At 38.6% G+C, this 20,124-nt stretch overlaps 2 protein-coding genes across 4 annotated transcripts in view; one reads left to right on the top strand and one right to left on the bottom strand.

The window, feature by feature from the left end:
* Window positions 1–8,134: 8,134 nt before the first annotated feature.
* Window positions 8,135–20,124, top strand: part of LOC124124379 (monocarboxylate transporter 12-like) — a 46,791-nt gene continuing 34,801 nt past the window's right edge. Inside the window, exon 1 of one of the 3 annotated variants that reach the window (XM_046487523.2) lies at window positions 8,135–8,283. The gene's annotated coding sequence lies outside the window, so the exon portion shown is untranslated. The other 2 variants (XM_046487524.2, XM_046487525.2) reach the window with 2 other exon arrangements.
* LOC124124382 lies at window positions 13,557–14,916 on the bottom strand. Its single transcript, XM_046487526.2, has 2 exons — window positions 14,125–14,916; window positions 13,557–13,925 (listed from the first exon to the last, which is right to left on the bottom strand). Exons 1-2 carry the CDS (start codon window positions 14,914–14,916, stop codon window positions 13,557–13,559), a joined length of 1,161 nt encoding a protein of 386 aa, XP_046343482.2.

The raw sequence follows: 20,124 nt of genomic DNA, 5'->3' as shown, positions 1-20,124 counted from the left end.
TAACAGAAGAATCACTATAAATACGATACTATCACTTATATAACACTATAAAAAATAAACAAAGTAGATGACGGGGCGAGTCCTTCATCATTTTCAAAATCTATTTCGTCCTTAGCAGTGTTCAGCTCATTCATTAACTCTGTAATATCATGAATCCGTTTTCCTCTGGCATCCTAAAATATTTCGGGGCCCTCAGCTGTCGTTATGAACCGAGAGTTGGGTTTAGAATTAGATACCCTGTACATTCAAAATTTAATTCACTGTTTGTATAAGTTTGGTCTAATTATATAATGCGACTCAAGTAAACCAGCAAACTAAAGTGGATCGAATGAGATACACATCTAATGGTAATACATAATTATATGATTTGTACTATTTCCCACACCATATATATATTTATTACATACTTCAGTGTGAAAGACTTGAGTTTCTGAAGTTGAGAAAAGTGATATTTCACTTCAGTGAACATAACACTTTGACGGAACTATTGTCTTACAAGAGTTACTTCCCCTGAAATTGTCTACGTTAGTTCCACATTGGCAACAACATAATGACAAATGGTCCTTTATGAATTTAATTAGGAGATAAACATACTGTGTTTTCATTGTAGAGCCAGGTTACCTGTAGATTTAACCGCGCTAAAGTGAATTTGTTTATCTCCCATTCTACCATTACTAAATAAAACGCGAACTCTTTGGTGTCAGCAAATATACTGAGTGAAGCGGCATGGGTTGAGTCCAATGTTTTGATTGGGTTATCGATCTGAATTACGGAATCACCGAACAAAATATGGCGTTGTATATACTCAAGCAGTTTGTTTACACCGTAATACTTCACTCGAACATATGACAGGCATTGAAAGCATATAGGAACGGCAGCTTGGTAAGCTAAGATGAGGTGGGCATCCCTAAAGAAAACAAAGCAAGCTTTGCAAGGCTTTCGCTCTACATCGCGCGTCACCTTTATGACGTCATATTGGTCATTGTGACGCAAACGATATGACGTCACAGTCGTATATAGAAAAGCGCCAAATTTCTAAGCTCTCTGTTGTCTCCAAAACGTAAATACATTCCCTTTGTAGATTTCTGTAGTGTTTTCTGCAAGAAATGTATTGCCATACATCCTTTGAATATTTTAGTAACCGCATCTGTGCATTTTGTAACTTGTAATTGTAGATTATATAATTGCAATTATTAAAATATGCCTACCGACAATGACTGAAAATAGAACTATTCTATGAAAATTAGCTTCCGCGGTGATGCGGCCGTCAAACCATCTGTTTCAATCAGAGGGGGTTCATTGTGGTTTAATATCCACTGATTGACCAATCAGAATCAAGTAAATTTTAAATTCATGGTAGAATATCGCTCCTAGCCGTTTGTTATTCTCTTTCGCTTCAAACAGCAGTCTCGAAGTTTTAAAGAATACTTTTTGTTAAAGTTGATTTTGTTTATGATCATATCAAAATGTATAATAGAGAAATTTCGTGGCCCTAAATATTGATACTTTGGGTTATATTTTTTAAGATTTTGCAAACACGAAACTACTTTCCAAGTCGCAAATACAAGGGGTTGTGATACGTTGTGACTGGGGTAAAGGAGATATTTTAAAATATTCCCTTTCCTCCCGTCACACGATAAGAGAAACGTGATATTTCTCTCGAGATATAAAATATCATATATGCTGAACCGCAAAAGAAAAGTAACCATGGATAGATATATGAGAAACCTTATTTGTCCAAACACTGTAAACACTGTGAGAGATATCAAAAAGATGAAACTTGGCAAAACTGATCATCAAGGTTGAAATTAAAGTGTCAAATGATCTTAAAGTGAAACACAACACTAGTCTCTGAGAAAATGCCATCACAAGTCAGTATCTCGTTTGTCCGCCATTTGCATTGATGACTGGCGTGCAACGTCGATACATGGAATGAATGAGGCGGTTGATGAAGGCTATAGGCACTTAAGACCCCACTCTGAGGAACGCCTGACGCAGTTAAGCTGCAATTGTCGGCCTTGGTCGGACGTCATTCACTCGTCTTTGAATCTCGTCCAACAAGTGCTCAATGGAATTTAAATCGGGACTGAGGGCAGGCCACTGCATGGTTCTGATGCCATTCTGCTGGAAGAAGTCTCTTGTCGCTCTCGCAGTGTAGGCACGGGCGTTATCATGCTGAAACTCGTGGTTGCGGCGACGTGCCAAATGAGGTATGGCGTGTGGTCTCAAGACTTGATCAATGTACCGAGCTGCTGTGACACCGTTGGCTCTCCATGGACCGATGTTCTGGAAGACCACAGGCCCGACCCTCTGTGCAAGACCAATTCCACTGCTCGGACCACCCCATGAGCCTCTCTCAACAACACAAGCATCCGAATAACGTTCCCCACGGCGTCGCCAGACTCACTCTCTGCCATCTGCTGTTGAGATACAGTAACTGCTCTCGCCTGAGAAGAGGACTCTTCTCCACTGCTGGTGGCACCAATGCTGGTGCTGTGTTGCCCACTGAAGACGATGACGTGGTGTCAGAATGGGTCCTCGGTGTGGCCTGTGACAGTGGAGGTGTCTGCTCGTCAATCGTCGACGCACGATGTCCGCACTAATGTATCGCTGGTGTGCCCCCATGGCCGTTGAGCAGTTTCCGCAGCAGTAACAAAGCGGTCTTGAAGATGCTGTCGCATCTGACGATCCTGACGTCAGGTGGTGACCCTTAGTCATCCACTGCGTGGTCGGTCATCTGTAGTGTTGGTCGTCTGGTACCGTTGCTGGAGCCTGTGTATGGCCCTTACGTGGATTTGAAATACATTAGCTACTTGCCGGGCGGTTTGTCCAGCTTGCAATCGTCAAAGGGCTTGGCGTCGCTGATTTCTTGTCAATCTTGGCATGTGGTAGCAATTCAATAACGAATGAATGTTATCGGATCTGGGTGGCTTTTTAGAGGGCAAGAAATAGGGGAACGTATGTGCATTTCAATTTGCACGAAACTCACGTGCATCGGGTTACCATGGCGGTTATCTACCAAAACCCCTACACCCCATTTCCCCTACAGCTTAAGACAACAAAGTTCACGGTCCATGGCACTGCTAATCCCTAGTCTGTTACCTATTTCATACAATGAAACAACCCAAGAAACACGAATAGATTGAGATAAATATTTAATTACGATTACGATATCATTCAAAATTCATAATATGCGTTTGGGCGATCGGTTTTATTGTCATCTGCTTTGTGTTTTTTTATCATTAAATTTAATTTTTCCGGATCCCATATGGTCAATCCGTGACTTTGTTTCGCCATTAATTCCTTAACTACATTTAAGATAGTACGTGGCATAAGTAACAATACCACATACTAAACTCTGGCATATCAATCCCTCGTCAATCTAATTGGTCGTAGTCCGTCAACCGTAACCTTTCACATAGCCACGAGATTTACCTATACTCCATTGTATTGCAGAATAAGAAAATGATTTACAAGCCTCGAGAATATTTGAAGGTCAGGAATTCCTGGATATATTGCACCCTATTCATATGCTGATAGTCCCTCTTTGCTTGATATAGTTATTGCTTTACAAACAAGCTTAATGTTCTCTCGGCTGTATTGCAGAAAGTGTTGTTTTTATGTTAAGTTTTTACAAGAAATCTTAGCATTTAGAAATAGGCGAAATATTTAGAATGTTTTACACAAGCACATATAAGTAGCCAAAAGTAAGTTGGTTTACCAAACTATTTTGAGATGAACTTCAGTTTTTGTCAGCTTCGTGTGCCCGTTGCAATGTGTTTGAGAACAGCTCTTGCCATGATGTTATTGGAAATATCCCGGCGTTGTACAACATGCAATAATGTGAACGTGTGATATTATTCTCAATAATTGTGCTGAGTATAGCAGGAAACAACTCTTTGGTAGATATACATCAGGGAAACATGTCTATGCATCTTTCTCAATGTTTATTTAAATGATAAAATTGTACATGGACCAACAGGACCGTCATACTGAAACAAGCTATATATTATGTTAACATAACAGCTTTTGTCATAATATCGTGATTGAAAATCCAATCTTATGTGTAAGTTCACAAGTAGGACAAGACATAACGGTACTTCACTCCTACAGCAGATGCCGGTGGATATGTACTAAAGCTACAGTAATCATGAGTCATTATTACTATTACTGCATAATGTAAATATCAGCTTTTAAACAATGTATGAAGCTTCAAGATTGTCTTGTCTGTTTAACTGTAATGCAATTTATTGATGCCGTTGGATATGTACTAAAGCTACAGTAATCATGAGTCATTATTATTATTACTGCGTAATGTAAATATCAGCTATTAAACAATGTATGAAGCTTCAAGATTGTCTTGTCTGTTTAACTGTAATGCAATTTCTTGATGCCGTTGGATATGTACTAAAGCTACAGTAATCATGAGTCATTATTATTATTACTGCATAATGTAAATATCAGCTATTAAACAATGTATGAAGCTTCAAGATTGTCTTGTCTGTTTAACTGTAATGCAATTTCTTGATGCCGTTGGATATGTACTAAAGCTACAGTAATCATGAGTCATTATTATTATTACTGCATAATGTAAATATCAGCTATTAAACAATGTATGAAGCTTCAAGATTGTCTTGTCTGTTTAACTGTAATGCAATTTCTTGATGCCGTTGGATATGTACTAAAGCTACAGTAATCATGAGTCATTATTATTATTACTGCATAATGTAAATATCAGCTATTAAACAATGTATGAAGCTTCAAGATTGTCTTGTCTGTTTAACTGTAATGCAATTTCTTGATGCCGTTGGATATGTACTAAAGCTACAGTAATCATGAGTCATTATTATTATTACTGCATAATGTAAATATCAGCTATTAAACAATGTATGAAGCTTCAAGATTGTCTTGTCTGTTTAACTGTAATGCAATTTCTTGATGCCGTTGGATATGTACAAAAGCTTAAGTAATCATGAGTCATTATTATTATTACTGCGTAATGTAAATATCAGCTATTAAACAATGTATGAAGCTTCAAGATTGTCTTGTCTGTTTAACTGTAATGCAATTTCTTGATGCCGTTGGATATGTACTAAAGCTACAGTAATCATGAGTCATTATTATTATTACTGCATAATGTAAATATCAGCTATTAAACAATGTATGAAGCTTCAAGATTGTCTTGTCTGTTTAACTGTAATGAAATTTCTTGATGCCGTTGGATATGTACTAAAGCTACAGTAATCATGAGTCATTATTATTATTACTGCATAATGTAAATATCAGCTATTAAACAATGTATGAAGCTTCAAGATTGTCTTGTCTGTTTAACTGTAATGCAATTTCTTGATGCCGTTGGATATGTACTAAAGCTACAGTAATCATGAGTCATTATTATTATTACTGCATAATGTAAATATCAGCTATTAAACAATGTATGAAGCTTCAAGATTGTCTTGTCTGTTTAACTGTAATGCAATTTCTTGATGCCGTTGGATATGTACTAAAGCTACAGTAATCATGAGTCATTATTATTATTACTGCATAATGTAAATATCAGCTATTAAACAATGTATGAAGCTTCAAGATTGTCTTGTCTGTTTAACTGTAATGCAATTTCTTGATGCCGTTGGATATGTACTAAAGCTACAGTAATCATGAGTCATTATTATTATTACTGCATAATGTAAATATCAGCTATTAAACAATGTATGAAGCTTCAAGATTGTCTTGTCTGTTTAACTGTAATGCAATTTCTTGATGCCGTTGGATATGTACTAAAGCTACAGTAATCATGAGTCATTATTATTATTACTGCATAATGTAAATATCAGCTTTTAAACAATGTATGAAGCTTCAAGATTGTCTTGTCTGTTTAACTGTAATGCAATTTCTTGATGCCGTTGGATATGTACTAAAGCTACAGTAATCATGAGTCATTATTATTATTACTGCATAATGTAAATATCAGCTATTAAACAATGTATGAAGCTTCAAGATTGTCTTGTCTGTTTAACTGTAATGCAATTTCTTGATGCCGTTGGATATGTACTAAAGCTACAGTAATCATGAGTCATTATTATTATTACTGCATAATGTAAATATCAGCTATTAAACAATGTATGAAGCTTCAAGACTGTCTTGTCTGTTTAACTGTAATGCAATTTCTTGATGCCGTTGGATATGTACTAAAGCTACAGTAATCATGAGTCATTATTATTATTACTGCATAATGTAAATATCAGCTATTAAACAATGTATGAAGCTTCAAGATTGTCTTGTCTGTTTAACTGTAATGCAATTTATTGATGCCGTTGGATATGTACTAAAGCTACAGTAATCATGAGTCATTATTATTATTACTGCATAATGTAAATATCAGCTATTAAACAATGTATGAAGCTTCAAGATTGTCTTGTCTGTTTAACTGTAATGCAATTTCTTGATGCCGTTGGATATGTACTAAAGCTACAGTAATCATGAGTCATTATTATTATTACTGCATAATGTAAATATCAGCTATTAAACAATGTATGAAGCTTCAAGATTGTCTTGTCTGTTTAACTGTAATGCAATTTCTTGATGCCGTTGGATATGTACTAAAGCTACAGTAATCATGAGTCATTATTACTATTACTGCATAATGTAAATATCAGCTTTTAAACAATGTATGAAGCTTCAAGATTGTCTTGTCTGTTTAACTGTAATGCAATTTCTTGATGCCGTTGGATATGTACTAAAGCTACAGTAATCATGAGTCATTATTATTATTACTGCATAATGTAAATATCAGCTATTAAACAATGTATGAAGCTTCAAGATTGTCTTGTCTGTTTAACTGTAATGCAATTTCTTGATGCCGTTGGATATGTACTAAAGCTACAGTAATCATGAGTCATTATTATTATTACTGCATAATGTAAATATCAGCTATTAAACAATGTATGAAGCTTCAAGATTGTCTTGTCTGTTTAACCTTCATTTGGGTCAGTTCATTATTTTAGAGGTAACACAGCACTTGACTTATGTGCAGTCAGCTGTAAATTTGTTTTGATAAGGGTGTAGGCGAAATGAGGTGTAGGCGAAATGAGGACAGGCCTATCACACAACTTGAACAAAACGTAGGTATAAGGCCACACCCCGTATAGATTCCTAAAGGGGAAGTATATGTTATTACATTACATTAATTTTGATGTAGCTGCGGTAACCGTATCCGCTCTACTCCTTATAAACGATGTTGATATTGACGTGTCGTCACATAGAGACACGGGCTGCCCCAAAGTGTTTTCCTGATAGATCACCCATCCAAATCTGCATCGCACATTATATGCTTCAGCCAAGTGCAGACGTCGTGAGCTTACGACATATACAACGCGTTTCAATTCCTAAGACACTTGTCTTCAACTATGTGTATGTATATTTTAGAGAGAGAAAGAATATATTACTTTAGTTAACATACTGCTAGTTGCAAACGGGATCAGAAAAGGTTTTTTTATCCACCAAAGCACCCAATGACTACAAGCCGATACGTACATAGATAATCGATCGAAAATATACAACACACATTTGAAGTCAAATGTTTTAGGAAGCGAACCGTGTTGCAGTTTTCGTGAGATTACGATTCTTATATATATAAGGGCAGGGTTGTTAGTGTGGTCTGTCCCGAATCGGGAATCTAGTAGGAAAGCTTCATTCATGGAAGAGTCAATGCATCTGTGTTGCGACAAGTCAAAATTGTTTATAGGTAGCAGAGATACGGTTACCGAAGCTAATTTTGAGTCCAATATCTTCCCCTCCACTCAGCCCAGGGTATGTACCCAGTGTTGTAGCCTTACTCCCGGTCTGTACTGAATGATAAGTCCATAGATGAATAATAGTCTGTTCTTCTAAAGGCAAGTCTAGAGACAGACAGTAGCGGACAGTACAGAACACCAGTCTTGGGGACAACTGTCTTTATTATTTGTTTATACAATCTAGGAATTATAAGATTTAAACTAATGATCATTTTCTGACTTGTGCAAGTCTATGGGGAATGCAACGCTTGGCTTTGTCCTCGGACACTGACATCTATTTATAGCACATACTGATAGGAATATCGGTCACGCTTCACGGGAGGCTCACCAACAGCTTTCACCCCAGGGGAGTTGACAAAGTATAAACATTACACATCAAGCCTCCACCACGTGGTGTTGGTCGTATGGAATATACTCTGCGTCGGAGGCTTTATATAGATCTCCCCCAACATACAACAAATAGAACTCGCTGGTAGAACACACATTACAGGTACCGTCATCTTAAATTGTTTCACCTTTTAGGTACAAGAACACCTTCTTTCATTTAACATAGAAATGTCGATAGTACAGATAACATGCACACTGCCACTAACCTACTGAGTACTGCATGCAACCTACATAATGCATTTGATACCTGACATGAATATGAATTCTGGTTGTGCAAGCGGCTGGGCCAGGACTCTGTATAACTCTGTATCCCAAGACGCTCCCATGTGGTAAGGTAAGCAAATCCCTTTTATTTGGACTCCTTTGTATCTGACAGCGTTTTAACGAGTGGCCGAGAATCGCCATATGTGTTACTGACAGACGGGATCATTGAAAAATAGAGGCTGCTGTTTGACTGTCAAACCATTACGGACCGTCTGTGCGGGTGTCTGTGTCTGTGCCTACATAGTATTGTTGGTTACTGGACGGCCCGGTTTGTGCATCAATATATCGGGTTTGTGGTTCGTCCCCAAATACTGCGAAGAGTTGACACTATGACCAGTGGTGCTCAGCACAACATGCTTATATTCATCGGTTAAATCTCTCGTTATTTTCTTATGTTTTAAATTTATATATTGCTGTAGATCACTGTACAAAAGTATTAAAATCCCAATTCGTAACAGGATGAACTGTAAATTGGGTTAACGTATCACGCCATCGTTAAATATCGGCCATGCTGTATGTCACTATTTGGGACTATAGATATTTCAGCTATCTGCTAATGTGTACTGTGTTGTCGGATTTACCGTCCATGTCTACGCTCCACGCTGCTGAACCGGTGTTTCACTGTACAGCTCTGGGATGTATATAGAGGAGTACAACATGCGTTATCATGCTATGCACATCACTAATTGCACTGCCAATACACGTGATCGCTCGGTGTCTGGGATCTAAAGTGTATTGTGAACAATGATGATGAAAATAGGTGATGATGAAAACAGTGTACTTGACTGGTAAGTACATGTTTCTTTACAAAAGTGAAAAACAACATGTAATTGTGCACGTCAATTCTCCCACATGTACATAGTTGAATACCATATGGTTTATGAACATACGAGGGGCGTTCAATAAGTTCTGCAACTTCAATATAAGACCAAGTCGCAGAATATCTTTTGAACTTTTATTTTTCAGTATAATCTTAATTCACCACAATACACTTATTCCATTTGTCTTTCAAGATTTTAATACCACTTTTATAGAAATCCGCAGATTGGCCCTCTAACCACGCCTCTGTGGCAGCCTTTATGTCCTCGTCATCCTGGAAGCGGCTTCCACGTAGGGCAGATTTCATTTGCCGCAACAGGAAATAGTCACTGGGGGCTGAGTCTGGGCTGTAGGGTGGTTGATTTAACTGTACAGCCCAGACATTGCTATTTTGCTATTCTGTGCCGAGAGTAGAAGGTAGCAACCATTTGATTTTCACGGGGGTTTCACAGGAAAATAAGTTACATATGCCTCATATTGTGCAACTGTTATTAACATGTGAAAAAAGAAGACAACAGCTACAGAACACACTCAATACATTTAATAAGTAATGTAACGACTGGAAACTAAATGTTAATATGGAAAAAAACTAAAGTAGTCATCTTTGGGTCAGGTCCAGCTGACAGGTGTAAAGACAAAGTTAGTTTCGGTCATTATCCGATAGACGGCATCCCTTTATACCGAAATAGATAAATGAATACATGTGTTAGATATATTGCTGAAGTCGGTATGAAAGCTACAATTTAAGCATATTGAAACGTGGCAGAAATTTACATTTACCACGAAACGTTTGATACAATTGTTGTCCCTATTTTACTCTATGGTTCTGAAATATGGGGATTTCTTAACACCGAAATAATCGAAAGGGTACATCTAAAATTTGTATAAATAGATGCAGGTATAAGACGGTCCACGCCTAACTTCATGGTATATGGCGAACTCGGTATATTTGATAATTGTGGTCTTACGTACATGTTTCATTGCCCTAAAAATTATTACAAACCGTACATTTTATTTCAACTTGACAATACCCTCTGCCTTCGGTTTATCCAGTCATGGTGAAGTGGTGAGGTCAGCTCTTCAAAAGGGAATTACTACAAGTATCTTAAAGACTACCCATCATTTAAATATTACTAACTCATGCCTCGAAATATTGCTCCAACTTTACTTTCTTTCTGTACATGTAATCATAAATACCAATAGAGATGGGTAGATGGACAGGTATACCTCGTGAAGATCGCTTATGCACACTGTGTGATACAAGTGCACTTGGGGACGAATTTCGCTACCTGTTCCGTTGTCAATCGCTGTTCAATAAACGAGGCATCTCGATTGATAAATAGTATGACGATAGCCAAAATATCTTTAAGTTTCCTAAAGTATTGAACACCAAACGCATATCTGCTATCAAGAAATTATCGAAGTTCATCGTTTTCCTGAATAGTCATTTTAGTGGAAGATAAATCCAGTGTTTATTCTACTTTACCAATTGCTAGATTATACTTGTCCGAGAAAATTAACAATACATTCAAAAATGTAAAATGATAGCCTACTTGGTTATTTACTGTTAAAGCATAACATATTTGTAAAACTATTTGTATCATCTGTAGAGTTCAATGTTTATCCGAAAAATATTCTCAACAACGTTACAGTTTATCCAAATGAATTAACTTAATCATTGTGTTTATGAACTTTTCATCTTGCTATGTCTTGTTATATATATAATTGACATGAATTGTATTGCTAATGTACCACCGCTGGTGGTCCCCTAGAGTGAACAAAGGTTGTTGTTAGTTGTTGTTGGACAACGGTTATGTTTTAAGCGAACTGTTAATCTCTGAGCTACTCAGGTGCGACCAATCAGTCTCTCAAAATATCCGCTCGCGGCTGTTCAAAGCGGCAATCAACAATTGAAGGCAATTCATTAACTGGATTAGGTACTGTCACCTTGTACTTAATTTACGTCCCATGGCGACATCACAGTTGAGCGACCCACAGAAGACAACAGTATAAAAAAAGTGAAACAGTGAACCATACGGAACTTTGGTGAATCCTGAATTATTTACTCTTTGCATTTGAGGCGACACCCCTCTAAATCCGGATTAAGCAAGAAACCTGTATGACGGATTCCGAAAATTTGCACGACGTCCAAGTAAGGGATGAGTGAAAACTCACTTGGTCACTGAATGAACCCATTCAGACAAACGTTGATGTGAATCGGCCCCGTCGAGCTTGGACCCGAAGCTCAAATGCATCCAATTAGTGTGGGAGAATAGTTACGCTATGGGAAATGTATGTTGCAAAGAAGTACCTAATCATTTATTATCAGGTCAGGATGAGCCAAGCTGGAAAAAAACCGATGGCTTGACGGCCTTTTCTACAAGTTGTATAAATTTGGAATTATTGGAAGACTATAGATAATTCTGCGTTTATCATACAACGCAGTGGAATCATGTGTTAGTGATGCTGGCCGAGTCACGCTCTTTATTTATGATTTACTGTATCAACTGATGGACTATGTCCATCGACTTAATCTTACATGGGGACAATGTCCCGGTATACTCCTTGCAGATGATACAACTTTATTAAGGAGTAGCCCCACGGGCTTGCAGAAACTACTTATTATAGCAGAAATCAACAGTCTTGATACTCTCAATTGGTGTCCGTTATTCGTTGACAATAATAAGTGAAACGCTCATTCGTTTGTATCCGTTAACATGCTTTTCCTTTGAACGTTAGCGTTGAATGAACAGTGTTGAAGTTCAAGAAACTAGAAAATAACAAGAAAATGTTCTAAGTTACAGTGTAAACAGTGAATTGGCTAAGTTGTTACAAATACAAAATTCTACAAATATTATATCATTTGAAGATAAATGATAGCTTCAACATTACTTTAGATGTACACACATTGTATAAATATGAATAAGCAGGTTAAAAACTTACATCTGTGTTCTGCAATAGTTCATGACATGTTTCTCCAACATGGAGACCTTTCAAACTGAAGGTGACAGTGGATGAGGTCACATGACTAATCCCATGATGCAACACAACTGATTATAAGTCACAAAAACTTTTGCCTGAACCTGGGATTGAACCCTGGACCTTTATGCTGCTAGTCCAGTGACATAACCAACAGATCATTGTTAAGGCTGATATCTGTACATGAAATTCATAACATTTTTGCATAACAGATTTGCAACATAAATTATACATTCTGCACTAACACACTCGGCCTCTTAAACAGACGGGCTGTTTAACACAAATATAACAAAACAGTGCAGAAATCACAAGCTTGTATATACAGACACACTGGGTTTTGACTGATGGCTAAATTTGACAAAATCACGACTTGCTGGATAACAGCAATATAAGCTTGCTGATCGGTCGACGAAATTCACCAGTTTGAGTTTTCAGTACAGCACTACTGACAAAACCCTTCTGATCAGGTTCAATAGACATAACACGAGCCATGGGCCACTGAAGTCTCGGTAAACTGTCATCAATTATCAGGACAATGTCATCCACTTGGATATTCCGTTTTGGGAACGTCCATTTTTGCCGTTGCTGCAGTGACACCAAATACTCCTTTCTCCATCTGGACCAAAAGACATTGGCCAAATATTGGATCCGTCTCCACCTTTTCCGCATGTATACATCATTCTTCTGGAATTGGCCAGGAGGTGGAACAGACACGCTTGTTTTCATCTGTAGGATATGATTTGGAGTAAGTGGACATGGGTCATCAGGACTGTCAGATACTGTGGTTAGTGGCCGAGAATTGACAATTGCCTCAACTTCGCACATTAAAGTTCGGAACGATTCATCATCCAAGCGTTCATTGAAATCGTGCAAGAGAGAAGTCAGGGTTTTTCGAACTGTTCTGATCATCCGTTCCCAGATGCCACCCATGTGACTGGCTGATGGAGGGTTAAAGTTCCATTTGTTGCTACTTTTCAACAAGTCGGATTTGATACTATCTTGATCCATTTCTGACACAGCCTTCTGTAGTTCTCGTGATGCGCCCGTGAAGTTGGTTCCATTGTCACACCATATCTCTGAGACTTGTCCTCTACGTGCTATGAAGCGTCTTAGAGCATGAATAAAAGAGTCAGTGTGAAGTGAATTTGCCGTTTCAATATGCACTGCTCGGCTAACTAAGCACGTGAAGGGTGCCCCATAGCGTTTTACGTACTTGCGTCCATCTTTGATAACGAAGGGTCCGTAAAAATCCACACCGGTGAAGGTAAAGGGTGGAGCAGGATTGACTCTCCTAGATTGCAAGTCAGCCATTTTCTAATCACATGTTGAACCACGCAGACGTCGGCAGGTAACACAGTGTGACAAGACGTTGCGGACAGCAGAGTTAGCCTTAATAATCCAGTAGGTTTCTCTCAGCATGGAAAGTACATGGTTACGTCCTGCATTGGCTAGCTTTATGTGCTGGTCTGTAATAATCAGTGACGTCACATGACTTCTGTAAGGAAGTATAACTGGGTGCTTCATCTCCTTGGGGATATTAGCTCTGCCAATGCGACCCCCGACTTTGAGAATTCCACTTTCAATGAATGGGTCAAGTTTATACACTGAACTTGTCCTTGGAACTCGGCCTCGTGTACTTTCACATCCTTGAAGCAGTTCAAACTCTTTGTTGAAGTGTATTTTCTGCACAAATTGAAGAATACTCTTCTCTGCTCGACTGAGGTCCTCCACAGAAAGCGATCTGTTGCTTTTAGCATGCTTCTTATTTTTTGTATTTATGCTCATCGCTCCGTGACTTTAGTGAGTCAAACAATCTGTGATATATGGCTACAACACGCTTCAGACGATACCAGCTGGAGTAATGTTCCAACAATTTATTCACAGTGTTGTGAGAGCAGTCATCCTGTGTTGCATCGGTTGCTGTGACTGTTTCTTCAAGCATCTTCTCATCATGGATAAGATGTGGCTGTACTGGCCATTCTGATTCTGAAGAAGAAAGAAATTTGGGCCCATGAAACCAGTTCATACAGGTAAGCAGATGTGATGCAGATACACCTCTGGATGCAACATCAGCCGGATTGCTTTTTGAATCTACATACTTCCACTGAGTAGGTTCTGAAAAGTCTCTGATTTGCTTGACACGGTTGGCAACGAAGATTGGAAACCTCTTTGTTTCATTGCTGATATAGTGTAACACCGTCGTTGAGTCTGTGTGGTAAGTGACACTTTCAGGTGTAGTCTCCAGTTCCTTCATTAACAGTTTTCCGATGTGAATAGACACGGTGGCTGCAGTTAATTCCAACCTGGGAACAGTGATAGTTTTCACTGGAGCAAGCCTAGACTTTCCAATCAAGAAAGCTGTGTGAATACCGCCTTCATCGTTAGACATACGCAGATATGCTACACAACCGTATCCAACAGTGCTTGCATCGGAGAATACATGTAGTTGAACAGAAACAACATGTCCAAAATCAGCAGGTTTGAGACATCTGTCAATCTGTAGTGTATTCAAATGGTGAAGCTCTTCTATCCACTGCTCCCATGATGCCTTGTATTCCACGGGTATGTCATCATCCCATCCGAGCTGCTTGTTGATGCACAGATCCCGTAAAATCTTCTTGGCTGGTAACAAAACCGGTGCAACAATTCCTAAAGGATCGTAGAGTGACGACATCGTAGACAATAGTCCTCTTCGTGTGAATGGCTTACTATTCAGATGAACTGAGAATCCAAAAACATCACTGTTGATATGCCACTGCATCCCTAGAGCGCATTCAACAGGTAGTTCGTCATAGTCTAAATCACGTGTTTGGAGTTCTTTTGAATGATGTTCCTGTGGTATGGATCTGAGAAGATTGCGACTGTTAGCTGTGAACTTAGTAAGCTTGAAGCCACCTTCTGCACATGATTTCTGCAAAGAGTCAACTAAGTCAATAGCTGCCTCTTCCTAGACTAACATATAGTCTCTGAAATGAACATATCATACAGAAAAAACAGTTGTTCAGTTATCTTAATAAAAATCTAATAAAAAGGGAGCCCAGTGATTCTCTTCATTTTCAGAGACTAAACAAATCTGCAGTGCTATAATTTCTTGGAATTTTACGACACGTGTAAAGGATCCTATCACCCATCACTGGCATGCCATTGAAAGTGTGTGTGACAGGAAATTTTATTGCCCCTACCACATCTCCCCAAACACACACCCCTCCCACTGGAAGCTGGGGGGGGGTCAGTTTAGATGGCAGTAAGTATCAAATGTCCAGAAATCTATTTTGAGAGCGAGCTTGGGTACCAGCTTAGGGGCAGCATTTAGTGTGATTCCCATGGCTAAACAACTTGACCTCTCGAAAACTCCAACGAAGGTTTCAAAGTTACTTAATATTTCTCCAAAATCTAAAGGTTCTGTTTGCACTATATGTGGCAGTTTCATTGATGTGCCATCAAACAGGAGAAAACTTTTTATTGGAAGTACTAAGACAGAGCCATGTCTTCTGATTGAAAAAGTTTTAAAAGTGTCAGTACATCGGGAATGTTCTACACATACTGTGTGCAGAAAATGTCTAGCTGAGGTAACTCGAGTGGACAATACTTTAAGCCGACTTGTGACATCATTTGAAAAGACTGTTATTTCTTTGTACCAATCCCATGGAACTGAAGTTACAAAAAGACTAAGATCTGAAGATGTTTCTGAATCAAGGGATTTCCGGAGAAAGTCATTATTCCAGGAAATAAGATCTGAAATCTCCGAAGATACAAGCTCTGCGTCTGCTTTTACATGCAGCAGGGGTACTGATGCTGTCAGAGTAAGTAGATTATCAATTTATTATCAAACTTGTCGATCACAAACATTAACTAGGTGTAGTCATATGTTCATTTCGTTACAGTAATATTGTTATGAATATGTACATAACAACAAAGTTCACAAACATCCCTCCTATATCATATTTACAGGTCATGAATTTTCATATACCGATGTCATATTATTGGTCTTATTCACGGGTATAATTGTCATTGTCCAGACAATTCTCCACACGCCCCACTTTTTTGTTTCGTTTCCGTAAGAATATACAAGAAAAAGTTTGTTTTGGGGCTCTAACATTTAACATTATTTATAAGAGGATAATTCAAAAGAATAGATTTTGGGATCTTAACAATCAATGGGTGTGATTATGTATACATCATCTCATTAGGGTTTGTGATGTTTTTAAATGGTATAATCAAATTCGAGAAAAGCGGGCGAATTTTATGTATTTTTATAGTGAGGCAGTCGGGACCAGGGAATTGGTTCGAGATAATGCTACATTCAACATAACAAAGTTCAACTACTGAGAGATAATTTATTAAGAACAATAAAACCACTAAAACAGGAATGAATTCTACAAAACAATATATATAATAAACACAACTATTTAAATGCAACTATATAATACTGCAGACATGTAGTTGGGCTATTACATGTTGTTTGATTATAAAACCAAAACCAACAAAAAGTATGTACATGTTTCATAGATCCCCTATATCTTGAACATTACCTTTCAGGTAACGATTACTACTTCTGATGGTTGCAACAGGACTGTACTTCATCCTCTGTCTAGTTTGGCTCTTGCCACTACAGCTCCAGACTTCAAGAATCTATCAACTTTGATACTGGGTACAGAAGTATTGAAGCCTTATATCATAAGAGGTGTTTGTGGTGTAATTCAGGGAGAGATAGCTAAAATATGTTCCAAAAAAGATGCTTCAATTCTAAGGACTACGACTGCATCTTGTCTGCAGAACCTATCATGGGAAACTATTGCAAATGAATGGAAAACAAAAGCACCAACATATTGGACACTTCTACAAGTATTTGCATCAAATCCTTCTTTGCACAGAAATAAGACGAAGAATGAAAATTCTCTTCTTCCTGCAATAGTTTCAGCTGGTTCCAAACTTTTATCTGTTTACAACCGAGAGCTGAATAGCCTACAACACTTAAACAGCATCATCCTTCTGAAAGGTGGAGCTAAACAGTCTGCATTTAACAGGCTGTGTGTAACAAATGACAGCACAAGTTATTCCACAGCAATAACTGATATAGAACATCTATCCAGAGAATGGGATGTGGCCATTAATGAGTGGAAAACTCAGTGTGAAGCTGATGCTCTTACCGAAAGTGTTTACCTGAAAAATGTTTCAGAAGCACAAGAATTTGTGGCAGCGAATGGGGCTTCTCCAAATGCACTATTTCATCTTGACCAGGAGGAAAAAACACTTGATGCACACAGAAAAAGGATGCACCCAGGCTATTATTTTGTTGGGGACAATGTTGACTTCTACACAAGAGTACGATTTATGTCATCAAAACACCAGAACAAAAGTCAGCACATGTTCCAAATATGTGCTTACAAGAACAGAGTTGATGGGAACACTTTGGATGATTCAAGCCCCCAACAGGATGAAGAAGAAATTCAATTTTCCACTTTACTGCCTGGCCAAGAAGAACAGTCAATCCTGATCAACGAATTTGCCTATATTGTCGCAAAGAAGTGGATTGAGTTCATTCCCAGTTTTCGCGTTTTTGAACCAGTTTTGCCACCATGCATTCCTCATAAATACATGAAGGAAATGCGCCAGAAAAATGAGAGAATCAATCTCGGCGTCCTGGAGAAGAATGAGCAATATAATGATCAAATGACCAATATCTGTGTGTTCATCCACAAATTCGTTCCTGGCCATAACGAGGAAGAAAACTGTGCACAAGAACCTCAGAAGGTTCTGAGTGGAGGGGATTATCTGACATATGAGAGGCACAAACAGGCTAAGAATTGTAAATCTAATTGCAGAACACCATCAAAACAACTGAAAGGACTAGTCCCCAAAATAGAAGAGTTTCATAATCAGGCAGAATTTCTCAAATTAATTTGGAGCCTTCTCTGTGACACCTCCTCATCCAATTCAATTGGAACACTGTACGCAGCAAGAAACAAAATGAATTCAAGGAATGTGCCATCCGATCCCCATGACAACTTCTATGCCTCTTCTGAGTTCATGGATAAAGTCACAACTGCCTACATCATTGCTGGTGGACTTCATCACTTCGAAATGGAAAATTTACATTCTAAACCAAAGCCAGATTATGCAGGTCCAGTTGGGGACCATGACACAATGAAGGAATACATCATGGAACATGCCAACCAGTTTGTTGAGAATCATGCCGTCCCTCATGTGCAAAATCTTCCTGATTATGGCATTCAGTCAAATGACATCAAATGCAGATACTGCGACAAAGAATATCGAAGGCCCATGTCGCTTAGAAAACATGAAGCTCGTATACATGGTCATCCTGATCCACAGTTTAATCAACAGTCAGGTATAAGCCCTCCCGTCAAAACATCATCCAAATCCAGTGTGTATGACTACACAAAACTGTGCCTGACCTTAGGATTGCTGAGGCTCAACCACAATGATGCCATCAGATTTGGGGATGGCGAGAGATTGCTACGATTAGCAAAATTCTTTTGCTTATATTACAAAGGTGGAAAGTGCCCCAAATATGCATTTGCCCTGCTTGAGACTACTGCTCAAGCACAATGTCTTCTGTCGGAGAGACAGGCGGAGAGATTTGTGTGGAACAGGACAGTCAACCACCAGGGAAAAATTGACACAAACCATCCCAATGATCTTGACCTTGAACATTGCAACAAAGTATTTAAAGAGGATGTGCATACATATAGGGGGAAATACACAGAGAAAACTATTCTGAGAGTTAGCAGGAGTGCACTTGCAACTGATGGCATATGCAAGAAGTTTGATAATGTGTCTAGTGTGAGGCAATGCTCTGGGAAGCACAAGAAAACTGATATGGCAGATGACATTCAACTACTGGCTGAACAACTACACAGTATTGGAAACGTTTTTGATATTGATGACAGCAGAGTTCATGATAGCTTTCCAAACCTAAAAGACCCGTTAGCATCCCTTAACATGGAAGACATCCAAACTTGGATATCAGGCAGTTTGAAAAAGTTCAGCAGTAAACACTATGTATGAATTCAGTCACTCTCTGAACTGTACGTCAAGACAATAGGTTTTCTCCTGGTATTCTCATCAACCTCGCTGTCACTGGATACGTCATCATCAGATGCAGTGTCACTTGAATCACTTGATGAATACAGAGGGGAGCGTATCTTGTCCATGACCAATGATGAGATTTGGTTACAAGTTTGGTCACAATCACATGTTTCCACGCAGTTACACTGGCATTTGCATGTCAGAGCACATACATCACACCAGTCATGAGGTGGACTCACTTTTGATGGGGAACTTTCAAAATGCTGTAGAAGTTCCACACGGCGACATGAAGTTCCTTTGCAATACTGTCTCATGCAAGGCTTGACTGCATTTCTCCCGGACAAACACCTCTTATATTTCATCAATATGGCATGTGCTTGCGTATTGGGATCTCTTCCACCTCTTCCAGTTTCTTGTAGATAATCTTCAACATCATAAGCTGGTCCATAGTGAATGACATGGTCTACACCTTGAACATCGAGGCCCATGCTGAAGGATGTAGACACTAAAACAACACGCTTTGTACCCTGCGGGTCCATGAATGAGGAGCAGATACTTTCTTTAACATGTCAAACAGTCTATTCCGGTCATCATTTGGTCCCTCAGGCTTAAAGTCGACATAAGCCTTCTGACGAAGAGAATACATCAGATATTGATATAGATCACCTATCTGCCGTGTGCTTCTGAAGAAAATGATCATTCTTGGAGTGTTCTGACCCTGTTTCAGAAGTAGATCTGCAAGCCATGCAAAGTCTTCAGTTAGGCTGTGTTTTGTCTCATACATCCAATATTTGATATTACATTTATTTGGACTTACAATAACTTCTTC

Source organism: Haliotis rufescens, unplaced genomic scaffold (genome assembly GCF_023055435.1).
Source record: "Haliotis rufescens isolate VD_foot unplaced genomic scaffold, xgHalRufe1.0.p SCAF_4, whole genome shotgun sequence".
NCBI classification, from domain to species: Eukaryota; Metazoa; Mollusca; class Gastropoda; order Lepetellida; family Haliotidae; genus Haliotis; species Haliotis rufescens.
This window is presented reverse-complemented; position numbering and strand designations above follow the sequence as displayed.